Source organism: Medicago sativa, chromosome 4 (assembly GCF_051527215.1).
Source record: "Medicago sativa cultivar Bolivia chromosome 4, Bolivia_mono, whole genome shotgun sequence".
Classification (NCBI taxonomy): domain Eukaryota; kingdom Viridiplantae; phylum Streptophyta; class Magnoliopsida; order Fabales; family Fabaceae; genus Medicago; species Medicago sativa.
This window is the reverse complement of record NC_140752.1, coordinates 88,261,151-88,278,187: the sequence shown is the minus strand read 5'-3', so window position 1 is coordinate 88,278,187 and position 17,037 is coordinate 88,261,151. Positions and strand designations below refer to the sequence as shown.

General features: G+C 34.0%; 2 protein-coding genes, 2 non-coding genes and 1 pseudogene across 5 annotated transcripts; 1 reads left to right on the top strand and 4 right to left on the bottom strand.

Moving 5' to 3' along the window:
- The first annotated feature begins 546 nt into the window (after window positions 1-546).
- LOC146933356 (receptor-like protein 51 pseudogene) lies at window positions 547-2,419 on the top strand (annotated as a pseudogene). Its single transcript, XR_015007440.1, has one exon. The product of XR_015007440.1 is annotated as a receptor-like protein 51 pseudogene (transcript).
- Window positions 2,420-5,249: 2,830 nt separating this feature from the next.
- TRNAE-CUC (transfer RNA glutamic acid (anticodon CUC)) lies at window positions 5,250-5,322 on the bottom strand. The gene has a single exon. It is a non-coding gene; the product is annotated as a tRNA-Glu (tRNA).
- Window positions 5,323-8,209: 2,887 nt separating this feature from the next.
- Window positions 8,210-11,367, bottom strand: DOT4 (Pentatricopeptide repeat (PPR) superfamily protein). The gene has a single exon (XM_085705151.1). The coding sequence runs from the start codon at window positions 11,318-11,320 to the stop codon at window positions 8,720-8,722; it is 2,601 nt and encodes an 866-aa protein (XP_085561277.1). The 5' UTR covers window positions 11,321-11,367; the 3' UTR covers window positions 8,210-8,719.
- Window positions 11,368-11,450: 83 nt separating this feature from the next.
- TRNAE-CUC (transfer RNA glutamic acid (anticodon CUC)) lies at window positions 11,451-11,523 on the bottom strand. The gene has a single exon. It is a non-coding gene; the product is annotated as a tRNA-Glu (tRNA).
- Window positions 11,524-12,730: 1,207 nt separating this feature from the next.
- LOC146933352 (uncharacterized) lies at window positions 12,731-15,651 on the bottom strand. The gene is made up of 3 exons (XM_085705150.1): window positions 15,341-15,651; window positions 14,343-15,064; window positions 12,731-13,396 (listed from the first exon to the last, which is right to left on the bottom strand). Exons 2-3 carry the CDS (start codon window positions 15,026-15,028, stop codon window positions 13,177-13,179), a joined length of 906 nt encoding a protein of 301 aa, XP_085561276.1. The 5' UTR covers window positions 15,029-15,064; window positions 15,341-15,651; the 3' UTR covers window positions 12,731-13,176.
- Window positions 15,652-17,037: the final 1,386 nt, after the last annotated feature.

Here is a 17,037-nt window from a genome sequence, read left to right as displayed (position 1 = left end):
CCTTGAGTCTGTAAATTGTTTTGTGAATGGTTAAACCTTTATTAAATAAAAGATTTTAAACAGCATGACCCAACTAATTTTACATTTCATGTAAAAAAAGAGAAGGTACTTAAAAGATATTTGAATTCATCTATGTAACATGTCTTTAATTATTATTTACATTCTTTTAACCAACAATAAATAATGGGAAGATAAATGAATTATTCACTAAAGCATGACCACTCCATTTCATTTGAAACAAATGTTGAAATACAATTTGCTAAAAGTCCATGGTAAAAAGTCACGACAACTCAAAAACTACGTCGCATTGCTTCAACTCAACGTGTGTCCAATGACAAGACACTGGTGTTTCAAACACACCATTAGATATAACCATTCTTACAAAAGTATGAGCCATATTAATTTGTCTCCCGATAAATTCTTGAAGAATAAATATAGAAAAATAATACTAATTTTTAAAAAATTTAATCCTATTGATTGTTTAGCAAAGTTTTGAACTGTCTTGGATCAAAAGGAACAAACAAAGCTAAGCCATGAAGTAATCCCAATCCCAAGTCCCAACTGTCACAGACCTGTGCAATGCAAAGGCTTCTCTCTCTTCTAAATATGTGCCCCATCTCTCTATTTTACACTTTCCCATACCAATCTTTGTACTCACTCTAACATCTCACCTTTTCAACCCTTTCTTTGCTTCCATACTTCTTTCTCTTTATCCCACACACTCTCTCTCTCTCTCTATACCTCTTCCATCCTTCAGTTTCTCTCAGTTCTGCTTGTGCACCTGTTACCTATCATCAAGCTATGAAACCATCACCACCACCTCCATTACTTTCCATTCTCCTCTTCACCATCTTCTTCCTCTTCCCCACCATCATCACCTCAGTTACTCTACCTCTTCCACCAAAATCATCACCTTCTTCACCTTCCACTTCCACTTCCACTCTTGAGCCAAACCAACTCACAGCCCTTCAATCCCTCAACATCCCCACATCAAAGAACCCTTGCATCCAACCATCTTTCCACAATGCCACACAATGTGACTCTTCAAAACCCTTTAGCCACCTCATTTCCCTTACCCTTTCAAACTGTTCAACCTCCCTTTCTCTCTCCTACAATGCCCTCAAATCCCTCTCTACCCTCCAATCCCTTCACTTCCTTAACTGCCCCATTGCTCCAATTCACTTCCCTCCTCAACTCACATCCTCTCTTCTCTCCTTCACCTCCATCAACAGCCTCAACAAGATCTCAGGTGTATGGCTCTCTCACCTAGCAAACCTCACTGATCTCATTGTCTCAAATACCCCAATCAAAGCTTCTGGACCTTATGTTATCCTTGCCCACATGAAAAAGCTCAAAACTTTAACCATTTCCAATACCAATCTCACTGGTTTTCTACCAAAATACATCCATTCCAACCTGACCCACATAGATTTTTCATCCAACAATCTCAAAGGAAACATACCCTTTTCTATTACCATGCTTGATGGCCTTGAAAATTTGAATCTTTCTTCAAATGGGTTGAAGGGTGAGATACCCTCTTCATTAGGGGACTTAATTTCACTTAAAAATCTTTCCTTGGCTTCAAATTCATTTTCAGGGTCTATCCCAGATTCAATTTCTGCAATACCTGGTTTGGTTCACATGGATCTGAGTTCAAACCAGCTCAATGGAACAATTCCAAAGTTCATTTCAGAAATGAAGAATCTCAAGTACTTGAATCTTGCCAACAATAATCTTCATGGGGTTGTTCCATTCAACTTGAGTTTTATCAAAAGTTTGACAATGTTTAAGGTTGTTGGGAACAGTAACTTGTGTTATAACCATACGGTTTTGTCTTCAAAATTGAAGCTTGAGATTGCTCCTTGTGATAAGTATGGGAGGCCAATGTCTCCATCGCCTGCTAAGGATTCTTCTGGAGATGATAGTAATGATTCAGATTATGATGAAGAGGATGATGAAAGTAGCATCCATAAAAGAGAGCATCATCATGGTCCAAACAAATTTGTTCTTGGTGTGGCAATTGCTCTTTCTTCCATTGTCTTTTTGATTGTTTTCTTAATCCTATGTTCAAAGTGCTGTCGCTGAAAAAACTTTTTTATTTTTTTCACTTTATAGAATTTGGATTAGGAAAATTGATAATTTTAAGGCAATTGGTGCTTGTTTAATTAATTTATTTATTATACAATGGTTATAGATTAGCAAAAGAGAAATGGGAGGTGATTGCAAAAGAGAAAATGAAAAGAAAAAAAAAAATGCTCTTTTTTGTTTTGATTGGGTGATATGGTATATGAAAGGCACCCAATAGAAACAGGAGAATGGAAAAAACAATGAATTGTAATTTTATTTTAGTTTCTTTTACTATTATAATGTAGTAATCAGATGCTTTCTGCAATGCAAGAGTTACAAAAATTGCATGGAATGCTTGGCTAGCATACTTCTCTTTAGTACTATTTAGCTATTTTAATCAGTTGCTTGTGCATGCTTCTCTTGTTATCTTTAGGTACATTGTATATTGATGGTATAAGTGGTTACTAATATCAAGTACTATTGTCTAATTATGCATAGTGATTGTGCTAAAGTGCTCAATGAGTTTCACTAAAAAAACAAATCGCGTAGGAAAATCAGAGTTAGATTTTAGAGTGAAACAATTTTTGATTAGACTATATTTATCTTACTGTTGAACTCCGAATTACCAGAACTCATTCCTCTAAGAAACATAGGTTAACAAAAAAAAAAGATTATGCGTACATGTGAAGAAACAAAATCATTGAGTATATTTCTATAAGAAAATTAATGTAGTAGTTATAGATTGAAAGATACAATACAATGAAGATGTGTGAAAAACATAATTAACATTTCAAAATGACAAAAAGTAAAATACAGTATAGTTCTTTTTTGTTATTAGAACTGTACTATGTGCTTGCCAAAATAAGAACGAACTTGTGAGAGACATCACCCTGTAACTGTTGTATTATATGGCTAAAAGGTAGAGGTGGTGGTGGATGTGGTATCCAGCAATATGTAATTAACTTGTGCTATAAGCTTTTATTTTTAAACTTTTCCTTGATTTCGCCGTCTGGTTGACCCCAAATGAGCCTTATTTTAGACTTTTGATTATTGCACCACATCGCATTCAATCATTTCCTTTATTTTTTCTCTTCACAAAAAACTTTTGAATTGGAACTCTTATTTTACAGTTGTATATAGAGAATTTATACGTGGAGTCTTAACAACATTCTTTTTTAACATTTGTTTTAATATTCACTCTTTTATTGAGTAAAACTCACGTGGATCTCACCACTTCTTTATGTATGACCTATGTGTGGATTCTACAGAAGTTTTACCCAATAAGAAAATGAGTGTTAATAGTGAGTGTTGAGAAGAGAAAATTGCTCGTACTTATCAATTTATATTAGGATTTATTTATGCAAGTAAGATAAAAGCGATTTTCTGTAAACAAAGAAAATAAAAGTGATTTTAGTAATAAAATTAATTTTGATATGTTAAAATATACTTATGTTTGTGTGTGTTCATTTATCTAATTAAGAATAAAATAAATATTTTACTTTTAACTTTTGTACAAAATTAAATTTAATGAACTAAACCATAAATTAAATCATATAACGGTAAGATAATGTTCATATACACCCATTTTTGCTTATTAAAAAAATGTTCATACAAAATTAAATTTAATAGACTAAACCATAAATTAAATCATATAACGGTAAGATAATTTTCATATACACCATTTTTGCTTATTAAAAAAAATGTTCATATACACCAAATTTTAAATGAATTAGATTTTTTGAAATATATAATTTTATAATCGATGTATTTATTCATGTTTTTAAATTATATATAATATATTAAAGACATAAATATGTTTTTCTTTGTCTCGTGAACAAATTACGAATATGGTGCCGGTAGTTACTCTTGGCGCTCATCGTTTTCATCATTATACCTAGGAAAATGCTGTTTTTCTAAAAAAATAGCATCAAGAATTTTTCAAGACACAACTGACAAGTTTTAATTGCATGATTTATTTGTTCACTTCATATTTTTCAGCCACACCTCCTTGAATTGTGGCAAATAGTAGTGCATTGTGATTGACTGCTCTTTATTCTTGAAGAATTTTTGATGTTATTTTTCTAGAGATATAACATTGCTTGAAATGTTAGAGATTATTGGTGATATTAAGAAAGACTTAAATGTTACGCTCTATCATATTTTTCGTGAGAGAAATATTTGTGCAGATTGGTAGTCTTGCAAAGTTGGGAGTCATGAGTCCATATTTAGACATCTTACAAAGTCGGGGTCATGAGTCCATCTTTAGACATCTTACAAATGATTGATTCCTACTTCAGTTGTATATTGCAAGCACATTACATAATGATAGCAAGTTTCCATGTGCCTAAGAGTCAACATTAAGGGTATAAGCTATAATAACAGAACATACACAACAAGATCGGTGGGTGGGTTAGTCATTGCATGTGCAATGAATGTAAAGGAAAGCACATGCATATATATATTTCCCAGCAACTCGAAATTATTGCAATGAAGCCTAAATGAAACACTGTATTTTTGAAGGAAAAGGGACCCTCCATCCAGTCCATGAAGAAATTATGTTCATGTTGATTGAGTATATATTAAAATGACTTGATAATCAATGTTATTATTACTAAGGAACTAAATAAAGTAATTTATTGAAAACAGAGGTTTTAATATTATTTGTAAAATTAATAATAATGTAATTCCTGTGAATTGTGACTTTATTATGAGAAGTGGAGCGCATCATATTCCTTTATTTTATTCATAAAAAAATAAAAATAAAAAAGCAATGTGAAAAATGTTTCAGCTGAATCAGATTCTAATGTTAATGGAGAACCATTTGAATCTAGAATACCTAGGACAACACAAAACATGTCAGTCTTCAGCATTCAGTACTCTAATATATACTCTTACGTGCGTCCCACATGCAATGCAGCTATCCTCGTACTTGGAAAATTCTGTATGCAGCACTGGATTTCTCAATTTAAATTCTAAAAAGTAAAACAATTTAATTTGTGTCCATTCTCATATTGAAGGTCGAAGGATTGGGCAAGTCAACTAGCAGACCAAAGTAAGTATGAGTATGAGTTTAAGGATCTTGAAAATTTCACTTTGAATTTCAACCACCCACAATTTTGAAGTTTAGCAAAACCGCAATGTATTGCCTGAATTGGATATCTAGCAAAAAAAAGAAAAAGTGTTTCCGTTGCCGGGACTTGAACCCGGGTCTCTCGGGTGAGAGCCGAGTATCCTGACCAACTAGACTACAACGGATGATGTACAATTTCTTAATTGTTCCGTATTTAAATAAATGTAATTAATATTAATACCAATACTATACTACGTTAAAATACATGTCTTCGATCTAGAAGATTCGGATTCAAACTCTATTATTTTTGAAATGAGGTATGTATAAATTTCATTTATAAAAGCTTTTATTATTATGTCAAAAGATCTTCCTTATCTAGATTGTAAAGTCATTCCCTAACCTCAAATTTTGATATATTAAAAAAGCTCAAATGTGTGATTAGTTCATGCATTTTGACGTCCCCGTGAGCTTAACTCTATTGGTAAGGACAATGCATAATATATGTAACCACAAAAAAAAAAGTTCATGCATTTTGACCAATTTTTGGTATTGGTTCATGCATTTTTTGTTGTTTAATTTAGGTCTCTGCACTTTGTAAAAAATTTGTTATTGGTCCCTCTGGTAGTTGACTATTAAAAAAAAAAGCAAAACTAATAGAGTGCCACATGACTCAATTATTTTGCGCCAAGTGGCAAACTACAAGACAAAATTTTAAATTAAGTTTGTTACAACAAATCGCAACAAATCAAGTTTGTTACAATAACATCTCTTGATTTTCTCACTTTACACTCTACTCATTTTAGATGATCCTTGCCCAAAAAACCGATCCCATTATGACCTCTGATCTTTGTTACTTTTTTTTTATAGGGAAAATACATATTTGTTTCCTAGTTAATTATCCACTCACTTCATACAATATATATCTATGCCATTCAAAAAAAAAAAAAAACATACAGTATATATCTAATTTTTTACAGTGTAATATAGATTCTTATTGTATATCAATTTTTGGTGCAGGTAGTCCGCATCTTCATAGACATGTTTATTTCACTGAGCCTCTCTCCGAGACAGTGTCCAAATCGTTGCGTCTTTCGCGCGGGTCGGAACTTACCCAACAAGAAATTTTGCTATCTTAGGACCGTTATAGTTACGGCGGGCGGAAAAAAGGAAAATAAGCTTTTCGTTCCTAATTCTCTTGTAGCTGGATCCTCCGGAACTTTGGCACATACAAATGGAGACAGAACCAACTCACTTTGCTAACGATAGAGTGGGTTAGAACATTGCAATTTTTGTAAATAAAAAAGAAGAAAAAATAAACATTGATGACACAACCACACTTGAACTTTAGTTGACACGTCAACCAAAAAATTAAAAAGATAAAAGAAACGAGGTGGAAATTCTCTTTCTGTTTGCTTGTTTAACACCAAATTATGCATTGTTTCTATACATATCCTATGCCACAAGCAAAATATCATATTTTTCTAGGGTTAATGGTGTTTTACTGCCCTGTAATATAGGTGATTTCCAGGTTTACCCCCTGTAAAATATTTTTTTTGATTTACCCCCTTTAAAAGTTTTTTTTTCCAGAATACCCCCTAATAGGCCATACAAAAACCAAAATTTTTGTAAAAAAAAAAATAAAAATTTGTTTTTGTATGGGGGTATTCTGAAAAAAATAAAATTTACAGGGGGTATTCTGAAAAAAAAATATTTTACAGGGGGTAAATCAAAAAAAAATATTTTACAGGGGATAAACCCGAAAATGACCTATATTATAAGGGGGTAAAATACTATTAACCCTATTTTTCTATTCTCCCTAAGTGAAAAGGTAATCCTGCTGTATCAATCTATATTCAGAACAAAGTAAAGCACTCCAATCCAAAGAATTCTTCAATAAGGAAACAATCTGACCATAAATTGCCAAGCCAGTTGTTAACTTTCTTGCACATTGTTAATTAAGCAATGCCACCTCTTTAAATAAAAGTATGTACCATTAACCAATGATGTACTCATCATATAGACAGGGAAGAATAGTCATTGAATCTTTAGCTAGAACATCTTTACACGAAAGCACACCATCAAGAAGTTACAGAATGGCTAACCACTACATAGCATATGACCAACCTGTGGGGTGATGTACACCATCAAGACTTCATACCATCATTTGGAAGTCATTTAATAGCTGCTCACAATAGGGAAAACCAACGGGCGTACGTATGCATTTTCCCTCGAATAGATACTCCGATCAATCATCATCCAAATTTTCACAATTCAAATCAATCATGCATGAGTTTTTATCAGTTTTAGACATCCCTTTTGGTTCTTTAATCGATAACTTTTGCAGCCCTGATTCATTAGTTTTAGCTTCCAATTTTCTATTATCTCCACCATTGACACACTCAACCTGAGCAGGAGAATCTATTACAACACAGGTCTCAAGTGCTTCCTTATTAACTGAATTACTTGGAGGATTATAACTAGCCCCTTGATCACCACCAATGTTCTGACCCCTAACTTCTAAAGGTTTCTCCTTTAACTCCTCATTCAATCCACGATCATTGCAGTTCTCTTCTGAATTCCGGTCTTCACGCATACACTAACCTTGTAACCCAGTTATGTCCAGCCCCTGCATCAGTTGCAACTCCTTCAACCAAATGACTCAAATCATCATAAATCCCTTTATCAACATGATCCAACATCTCACCACTACCTTTGTTTGTTGCCTGATCCATGACACCACTTCCAAATTTCCAATTCTTTCCACACAATATTTACAAACCTGAAAAGAAATTTCTATAATACATGCATCCCATAGTGGTTTAGGCATGTAGATAGAAGACCTATAAATTGTATAGCAATAAGAGAAACTATTAGGGAAGACTTGGAGATTAATGAGTTTGACCAAAATATGGTTTATGATAGAGCAGCATGGCATAATTTGATCCATGTAGCGACCCCACATAGTGGGATAAAGCTTGGTTGTTGTTGTATGCATCCCACACTGATAAACTCAACAAAACGAAAGAGAAAAAATAACTTTTTAATGCTTATTTACAAGGATGAAAAATGTGATTAAATGAAAGGCAAAAAAATTCATATATCTCAACGACCCATTTCATAAATTGAGAGAGAATCTAAAGATATTGTTACAAAATCATAAATAAATAAAAAATCTGCATGCAGCACTGAATTCCTCAATTTATATTTTAAATAGCATTTACGAGTCCATTCTCATTATGAGTGGCGAGCATTGACAGAAATGGAATTAAGATCCAAAAAGCAACCGATACTGGATGCAGATTCTCTGGATTCGTCAAACCCCACCATTGCTGCAATAAACACATCTGCATCATTGAATAGAGATTGAATTGCTTAATCATATGGTCGATTTGCATAGTCCAAAGTCTAAACCACTGATTCTGCAGATACTTTCATCTCACCCTATACTATATATCCTAATCTACAAGGCATCTTACACCAGTAAGAGAAATGTGATTGGAAAATATGTACTATCCTAGAATAGGAGAATAAATTGATAATGGAATATGGAAGACTTCCACACTATTGATTTTTTCTAATGATTTACCAGAAACCTCTGCAAGAACACAAACCATCCTTGAAATGGTGAAACCGGTTTGAATCTCTCAATACAATTTCCCTCTTTGTTGTCTTGGACATGAACTTCCCCATCTCATGACAGTCCCCACATACTCTTCGATTCTTCGATACCCTAACAGTCCTCCCAGGCGGTAGATTTAATATACCGAACGCCATTGCTAACTTTTCACTGTGTCCACATTGAATGATTTCCTTCTCCATATCATCTTCATTAATCAATACATACCTGAACTTAGTAGAGTAATCTCCATTCTGCATTTGCATTGTCAATTTTCTCAGCAACACGTCTATCCTTTTCGCTTGAGGGTGCTTACTGTTCCCAGCGACAAAGATATTAAACTTTCCTCCGACCTCGATCCAACTACAACCTGGATTCTGTTTAAATCCCCTTTTTTGCATCCTTTCTCGCAACTTTTTCACTTCTTCCCATTTTTTTGCTTCTGCATATACATTAGCTAGAACAACATAATACCTTGTGTTGTCTGGCTCTAGCTCAAAAATATGTTCTGCCACTTTTTCTGCTAGCTTCACGTCATGATGGATCCTACACCCAGAAAGCAAGACACCCCAAATTGTAGCATCTGGTTTAATTGGCATCGACTCGATGAACTTGTAAGCCTTGGATAGATTTCCCATCCGGGCAAGGAGATCCACCATGCAGGCATAGTGTTCTAACTTTGGTTCGATGCCGCATTCATTTCTCATGGAGTTAAAGAATTTCCAACCCTCATTAAGTAATCCAGAATGACTGCAAGCATTAAGTATCGCGGAAAAGGAGGACTCATCGGGCTCAATACCTGCAATCCTCATTTCGTTGAAAGTGGAAATCGCCTCGTTTCCAAATCCATGCATGCCATATCCAGCTATCATAACAGTCCATGAAATCAAATCCTTTTTAGGAATCATATCGAAAAGTAGTTGTGCTAGAACAAGTAGCCCACATTTTGCGTACATATCAACAAGTGCACATGCTACATGCAAATCTGAAAAGTACCCTCTTCTTAATATGTGGCCATGTATCTCTCTGCCTTTGTCCAGAGCTGCTAATCCTGCACAAGCTGGAAGTACACAAGCCATTGTAATGTCATCTGGCTTAAATTGTTTTTGCATGTCCAAAAAAAGTTCTAGAGCTTCATTGGGAAGTGAATTTTGTGAATAACCTCCAATCATCGTATTCCATGAGACAATGTCCTTAACTGAAATTTGAGAGAAAACTAAACGAGCTTCTTCCATGCTTCCACATTTTGCATACATGTTCATGAGAGCATTAGCGACAGGCAAATTCGACCCCATGCAATTCTTTATAACGTAACTGTGTACACACCTTCCTTTATCCAAAGAGCTGTTACAAGCACACGCATGAACAATGCTTGTGACAGTATAGATATCTGGCCTAACACCCTTGCTTTGCATTTCATCGAATAATCCAATAGCATCACTGTATAGACCTTCTCGTACATAAGCAGCAATGATTGAAGTCCAAGAAACAATAGTTGTGTCACCCATCTTCACAAAAACTTCGGTTGCACCATTTAAATTACCACATTTTGAATACATGTCTAGTAAAGTATTGCTAAACACAACTTCCTCACTAAAACAAGCTTTCACTCCAAAACCATGAAGAGCTCTACCAAGTGAAAGATTCCCAATATTTGCACAAGCCACAAGAACACTAACCAATGTGGTCAAATCCACCTCAACCCCCAAAATCAGCATTTGAATGAAAATCTCAAGTCCATTTCTGGAAAAACCATTCACAACACACCCATTTATCATAGAATTCCACGTAACAACATCTCGTTCACTCAATTCATCAAACAGATTATGTGCATTCTCAACTTCACCAAATTTGAAATATGCAGCAATGAAAGAGTTAACAACAGCAGTATTAGACCCAAATCCCAATTTCAAAACATACCCATGAACTCTTTTGCACTCTTTTACTTTTCCCAATGCAGCAAAACACTTCAAAACACAAGTAAATGTATAACAATCCCCTACAACCCCCATCTTCTGCATTTTCATAAAAAGACTCGCACTTTCTTTATAATTACCTATCTTTGCATATTCTGACATCAAAAGATTCCAAAGAAAAACCTTATCATTCATAATCTCATCAAATATTCTTCTCCCTTGAACCAAATCACCACAATTCACATACATGAAAACCAATTTCGCCCCTAAAGCCTCATCAATTGGCATTCCGTTAGAAGTAATAACAGAATGAACCCTTTTCCCATCTTCCAAAGATTTCTTCACAGCACAAAGCTGCAAAACGGAACAGTAACTATTCAACCCAAGTTCATAACCTTTTGACTTTGTGAGTACTTCAATAGCATTTTCGAGATTACCCATTTTGCAGAATTTGATAATTTTGGCATTTTGGTTTTCGGTTACGCTGTGAGTGGTGTTGGTGAAAGATGAAAAGACACAGACAGTGGAATGTAGAAGACATGTTCTACGAGGTTGTTTGAAGAAGATGAAGCGGTTATGAGAATTTTTTGTGTAGTTTAAGGTGGTTTTATGAGTGTGATAAGGTGAAGAGGTTTTCGACACAGTAGACATTGTTGTCTATCCAACACCAAGACCAAGACCAAGACAGCGACGAGAATGATGTTACACAACATGACATAATTTAAATATATGAAAGAGAGAAAAGAAAGGAAAAAAAAATATTAAAGAAACAAAAAAGTGATTCCGTTGCCGGGACTTGAACCCGGGTCTCTCGGGTGAGAGCCGAGTATCCTGACCAACTAGACTACAACGGATTTGTGATGTGTCCTAGCTGCTTTTATTATCTATATAAAAATGGGTAATGTTAACAAGTACCCCCAGGGCACTCTTTAAAGGTCATAAATGATAATTTTTTATGAAAATTTGTGTATTCAATGCATTGGAAATTAAACTATTTCAATTTTTTAAAGAATGATTTCCTGATTTATAATGCTTAAAGAGTGCCCGGGGCACTCGTTAACCAGACCTTATAAAAATTACGCTTTTGCTTTCAAGGATGACAAACATGTCAAATGGAATGCTCTCGATCACATAGACTCTTCTCCACGTAGGATGATTTCATGCCTAAGCTTAGTGCTTATGCCCAATTCAACATCTTTGTCCTCATTTTTCCGTGTGGACTCATTGACTTGTTTCACCTGTCCTTGATGCTTCAGGGGAGTGTAGTATCTCTTTTTTCTTCTTTTACAAGTCAAACTTATGTTTTAAGAATTCAGCTAGATTCGGCTCGTTTGCACCACTTCTGCCAACATGGTTTTTTTATCGCTAAGAATCAAATTTTGTATTTCAAAGTTTATAACAATCATACGAAAAATACTTGGGTGACTTTGATGTATTTTAGATGAGAGTGACAGATGAATGATTAAAATAAATTATTTTGATGAAAGAGAATTATTGGTTATGAGAAAGATAGAAACAAAGTCACCAAACACAAAGTTACTAGGTATAACCCCACTCGCGTACGGCACTAGATGGTTATCCATTACTGCTCAATTGAATAAAATATTGTTGAAGTGTACTTTAATTGTGAGTAACTCGTACTTTATTTTATTTTTTACATAAATGACTGCATTTTTTTTATTCACCTAAAAAGTAGACATAATTTTTTTTTTGAAAACTCATAATCCAATCAAATCGCCGACTAATCCAAATGACCATCTTAAAATGAGCACACTTCAAGATCTCTCAAACCTGCACCACCAAACCAACTTATGTGGATTCAAGACGTATTAATATTAATTTATTTATTTTTTACCAAAAAAAATATTAATATTAACCGAAGACATTTAACAAATCATTTTCTTTTCAAAGTGTAAACTTGTATTCATACACGTTACTATATGTAGTTAAAGCTTAGTATAAGTTCAATTAAATCAATTTTGAGCAACTTCAGCTCACAGAGAAATGCTGACAGGACAGGACCAATTTTCCTAATGCAAGAGTGGGTTAAAACATTTGCGATTTTTGAAAATAAAAAGAAGGAAGTATAAACATTGATGACAACCATATGACATTGGATTCTTCTTGAACTTTAGCTGACAAGTCAACCAAAAAAAAATTAAAAAGAGAAAAGAAAGAACTTGGAGATTCTCTCTGTTTGCTTGTTTTACACCAAATTATGTATCGTTTCCATACAATACCTGTGTCACAAGCAAGTATCTTATTTTTCTCTTATCCCTAAGAGAAAAGGCAATCCTATCGTATCAATCTATACTCAGAACACAGTAAGCACTCCAATCCAAAGAATTTTTCAATAAGGAAACAATCTGGCCACAACTTGCCAAGCCTGTTAATTTTCTTGCACATGGTTAATTAAGCAATGCCACCTCTTTAAATAAAAGTATGTACCATGAACCAATAATGTATTCATCATATAGACAGGGCAGGATTAGTTTTTGAATCCATAGCTAGAACATCTTCACACGAAAGAACCATGGCAGAACAAAAGCTATTACCAGACACACCATCAAGAAGTTACAGAATGGCTGCCCGCGCCAGCATCCAACCAACCTGTGGGGTGAGTTACTATCATTATCGATGAATCCACTTTCACACCATTCTTCCATAAATGCATTACCAGTAACATCGGACACGTTTTTGGCAGTCTCACCACATATTTCGCACAACCTGTATGATCAGAAAAGATACTAATAGAACTAAGGAACCTCAGGTTTATTCGGCCAAAAATATAGCATAAGCATATTTATCACATGATCAGAGAAATAGAAGACTCAAAGAATCATGGAGATAAGAATAATGCTTTTTTATCAACCACGAACACGTCAACATGAAAAATACATGCAATCCACAAACAAGAATCCATATCATCATTTAGATGTCATTTAACAGCAGTCCACAAACAACAGAATTCAATTGCTAATCATGCTTATATCTAATCCAAATTCATCCATCTCATAAGGAACACCAACAGGCGTCTATATGCCTTTTCCCAACTCACCCTTCATTGAAGTCCATTACCAATAGATACTCAGAAAGTCAGGGTGCATAGGGATAATAGTGGTTTTCGATCTAGAGAGTAGAGATGCGCCAGAAAGAAAGAAAAAAAAAATGAAGCAAAACAACAATGAGCCACATACATTAACCAACTACTAATACAACTGCTTTTTAGAAATTACAATTTTTTTTTATAGGTAAATGTTAGTTGTTAGTACATTGTCAGAGGGGAGGGGGAAATGGTAGAATCCAACTGTTTTGTTCTCATTCTAATGCTACATTTATAAGGATGCTGCTAAACTGAAGATTTCACAAGGCAAGTCATTATGCAAAGAAGAAAAGATAAAATCTACCAAGTATTATTACAGAATATATAGAGATTATACATAAAAAAAATAATGCAATGCTAATAGGTTTATTTTCTTTCTAGATATCATTCCTAGTCGGATTATTAAGTAATGAGAACTTAAAGGTCTGTTTAGTCCCTATAGCATTGTGAATTCAAAATACACAAGGTCAACATTGTAAGCATTATTGCAGAACTCAAATGCACATATAAATAAATAAATATTATTCTATGAACTAGTAATGAACAGACATTAACAAAAGAAAAAGTTACCTGTTTCCTTTAATCTTGAACCATGCCTCAGCGCAATGGCTGTGAGCGATTCCTAGCTCATCTTTACATGCACAACCAAGCATAATCAAACCTGTACTTTTATCAGCAATATTTGGAGTGCCAACAACAGTTGCTTCTAACGGTTGCCCAGAGGCCAGATGGCAAATCCTACAAATCATTTCATCATTCAAATTTTCACCAAAACCTTCGCAGGTGCCACCGTTCATATCAATCACACAAGAATTTTTATCGGTCTCAGACACCCCTTTTGGTGCTTTTATCGTTAACTTGCGCAATTTTCTATTATCTCCATCAACAGTGACATGTTCAACTTGAGCAGACGAATCTAGTACAACACAGGTCTCTAGTGTTTCCCGATTAAGCGAATTATAACTAGTCCCTTGATCAACCCTATGCAATTCATAGTCGGTTTTTTCAGGATCACCACCAATGTTCTGACCCCTAACCTCTAAAGCTTTCTCCTTTACCTCCTCATTTAATACAAGATCATTGCACATCTCTTCCGAACTCCGATCTTCACCGGATACACTAACCCTATCACCCAAACTATGCCCAGTTCCTGCATCAGTTGCAACTCCTTCAACCAAATGACTCAAATTCTCATCAACCCCTTTATCAAGTTGATCCAGCATTTCATTACCACCTTTACTTGTTCCCTGATCCATTACACAAGTACCAATTCCTTCCACTCAATTCCAAACCTGAAATGAAATTCATATAATACATTCATCCCACAGTGATAAACTCAAAACAAAACAAAAAAAAAACTTTTTATTTCTTATTTATTTACTTAAAATTTGTCAAAAAAACAAAAAAACTTTTTTACATGGGATGAACAATGTGATCACATGAAAGTTAGAAAATCCATAAATCTCAATGACCCATTTCATAATATGAGCCAAAATCTTCAAATATTGTTACAAAATCATAAAAAAATAAAAATAAAAAATTGGGTTATGGCTAGGACAGGAAATTACCTCAAATATAAAAATCTAGGAAGAAAAATCCATCTGGGTATGTTTGAAACCGACAAGAACAAGTTAAAGTTTTGTGCTTTGTCGCTTGTTCTAGATGTTGTTGGAAGAATGCGTGAAAATATCAATTTTGATGTATATGAAAAAGAGTGGCAAGGTTAGGTGAGGAAAGTAAGAAAGAAAATGGTGAGAAAAATAGAAGAAAAGATTGAGTGCATTTGAATTATTTGATGGAAGTGTATAAAGCAAAGGATAAGAAATTATTTGAGGGTTTGTCTTTATTCCATTCTTTTACATAAAACCCTTTTACTTTTACGGCATGCTAATGTTTAATAACAGAATCATATCATAAAAGGAAGATTAGTACAAGATATATATTCCATGCTTTTGCACAAATCAAGGCTAAATGACAAACTAATCAACAGGAGAAAATTGTGATTATAGATAAAGAGAAGTGAATAATTATCGATTTGTGAGTATTAATTTTAATTAATGATAACGGATTATACTGATGATATTGTAGTTTAACAGCCTTGATTACTATGTAGAAAAATGTCTTAGGTTATAATGCCTTTCTTTTTTTGGCCTTAAAAAAAAGTTTAGTTTCTTACTTTTTGACCTCTTAAAAATATGTTATTTTCTTTGGGTGGAGCGCGCTAGTTAAGCATGTGTTTCCTTGTACGTTTGGTGACATGAGACGCATGACAACGGGTTTGTCGAGGTAAAGTTGTCGTGATTTTTAAAAACTACAAAACGAGGATTGTTTTTTTTTTTGACAAAATAAAAGATATTCATTCATTCAAATTGAAAGAGTACATCGATATAATGCAAATTCGCTAAAAACAAAAATGATGAATCTGTGAACAAGCTCACATCATCCATGTTAATAGCATAAAACGGCAAAGTACAAATGCCTACACATATGACTATATTTAAATCTCCGTAATAACCATGTTTTCGGATCTGCAACGTGGATGACGCCAAAGTCATTGATTGGATCTGCACTGGATCGAAGCTGATCTGACAATCTGAAGCGACCAAATACCTGAGAGAAACAAGAAAAACAAACAACGTCGCACAAAGACGACGAACAACCAACGTCGCACAAAGACGACAAAATCACAAAATAAAACGAAATAGATGTGAAAATCACTTATTTCAATAAAAGGGAAATAGAAAAACGAGTCAGAGGGGTGATTTTGGGTCAAAAATTGACCATAAATCACCCCTCTTTGATGATGAAGGAGAAGAAACTAGGTTTCTGTGACGGCTCACAAAAGAGAAAGGAAAACGAGGATTGTGTTGTAGTGGTTTTTTGTTGTGGTTTTTTTATAAATGTGTCGGACATTCAAACATGCATTAAATGTTTTATTTCCCACTTTTTGGTTAAGACAAAATTATATAATGGACAATATATGTGAGTATCTCTTCCAAGCAAGTTTTAAATATTGCCCATTTTAAATAAAGAAAAACTTAATTATAACACACTATAATAAACTATAAATAAAAAATAAGTCAAAAAATGTATTTTGTAAAAATTTTAGATTAACGATCTTAAAAGTTGAATACTCACATTTTGTACAAATGTAAATCAAAACTTGGATTCCTTATACAAGAGAAAACAATAATTTTCATAAAAAAAGATAAAATTATATTTTCTTTTCCCTTTTACTTTTTCTTCTAAAAACAATTCAAACATG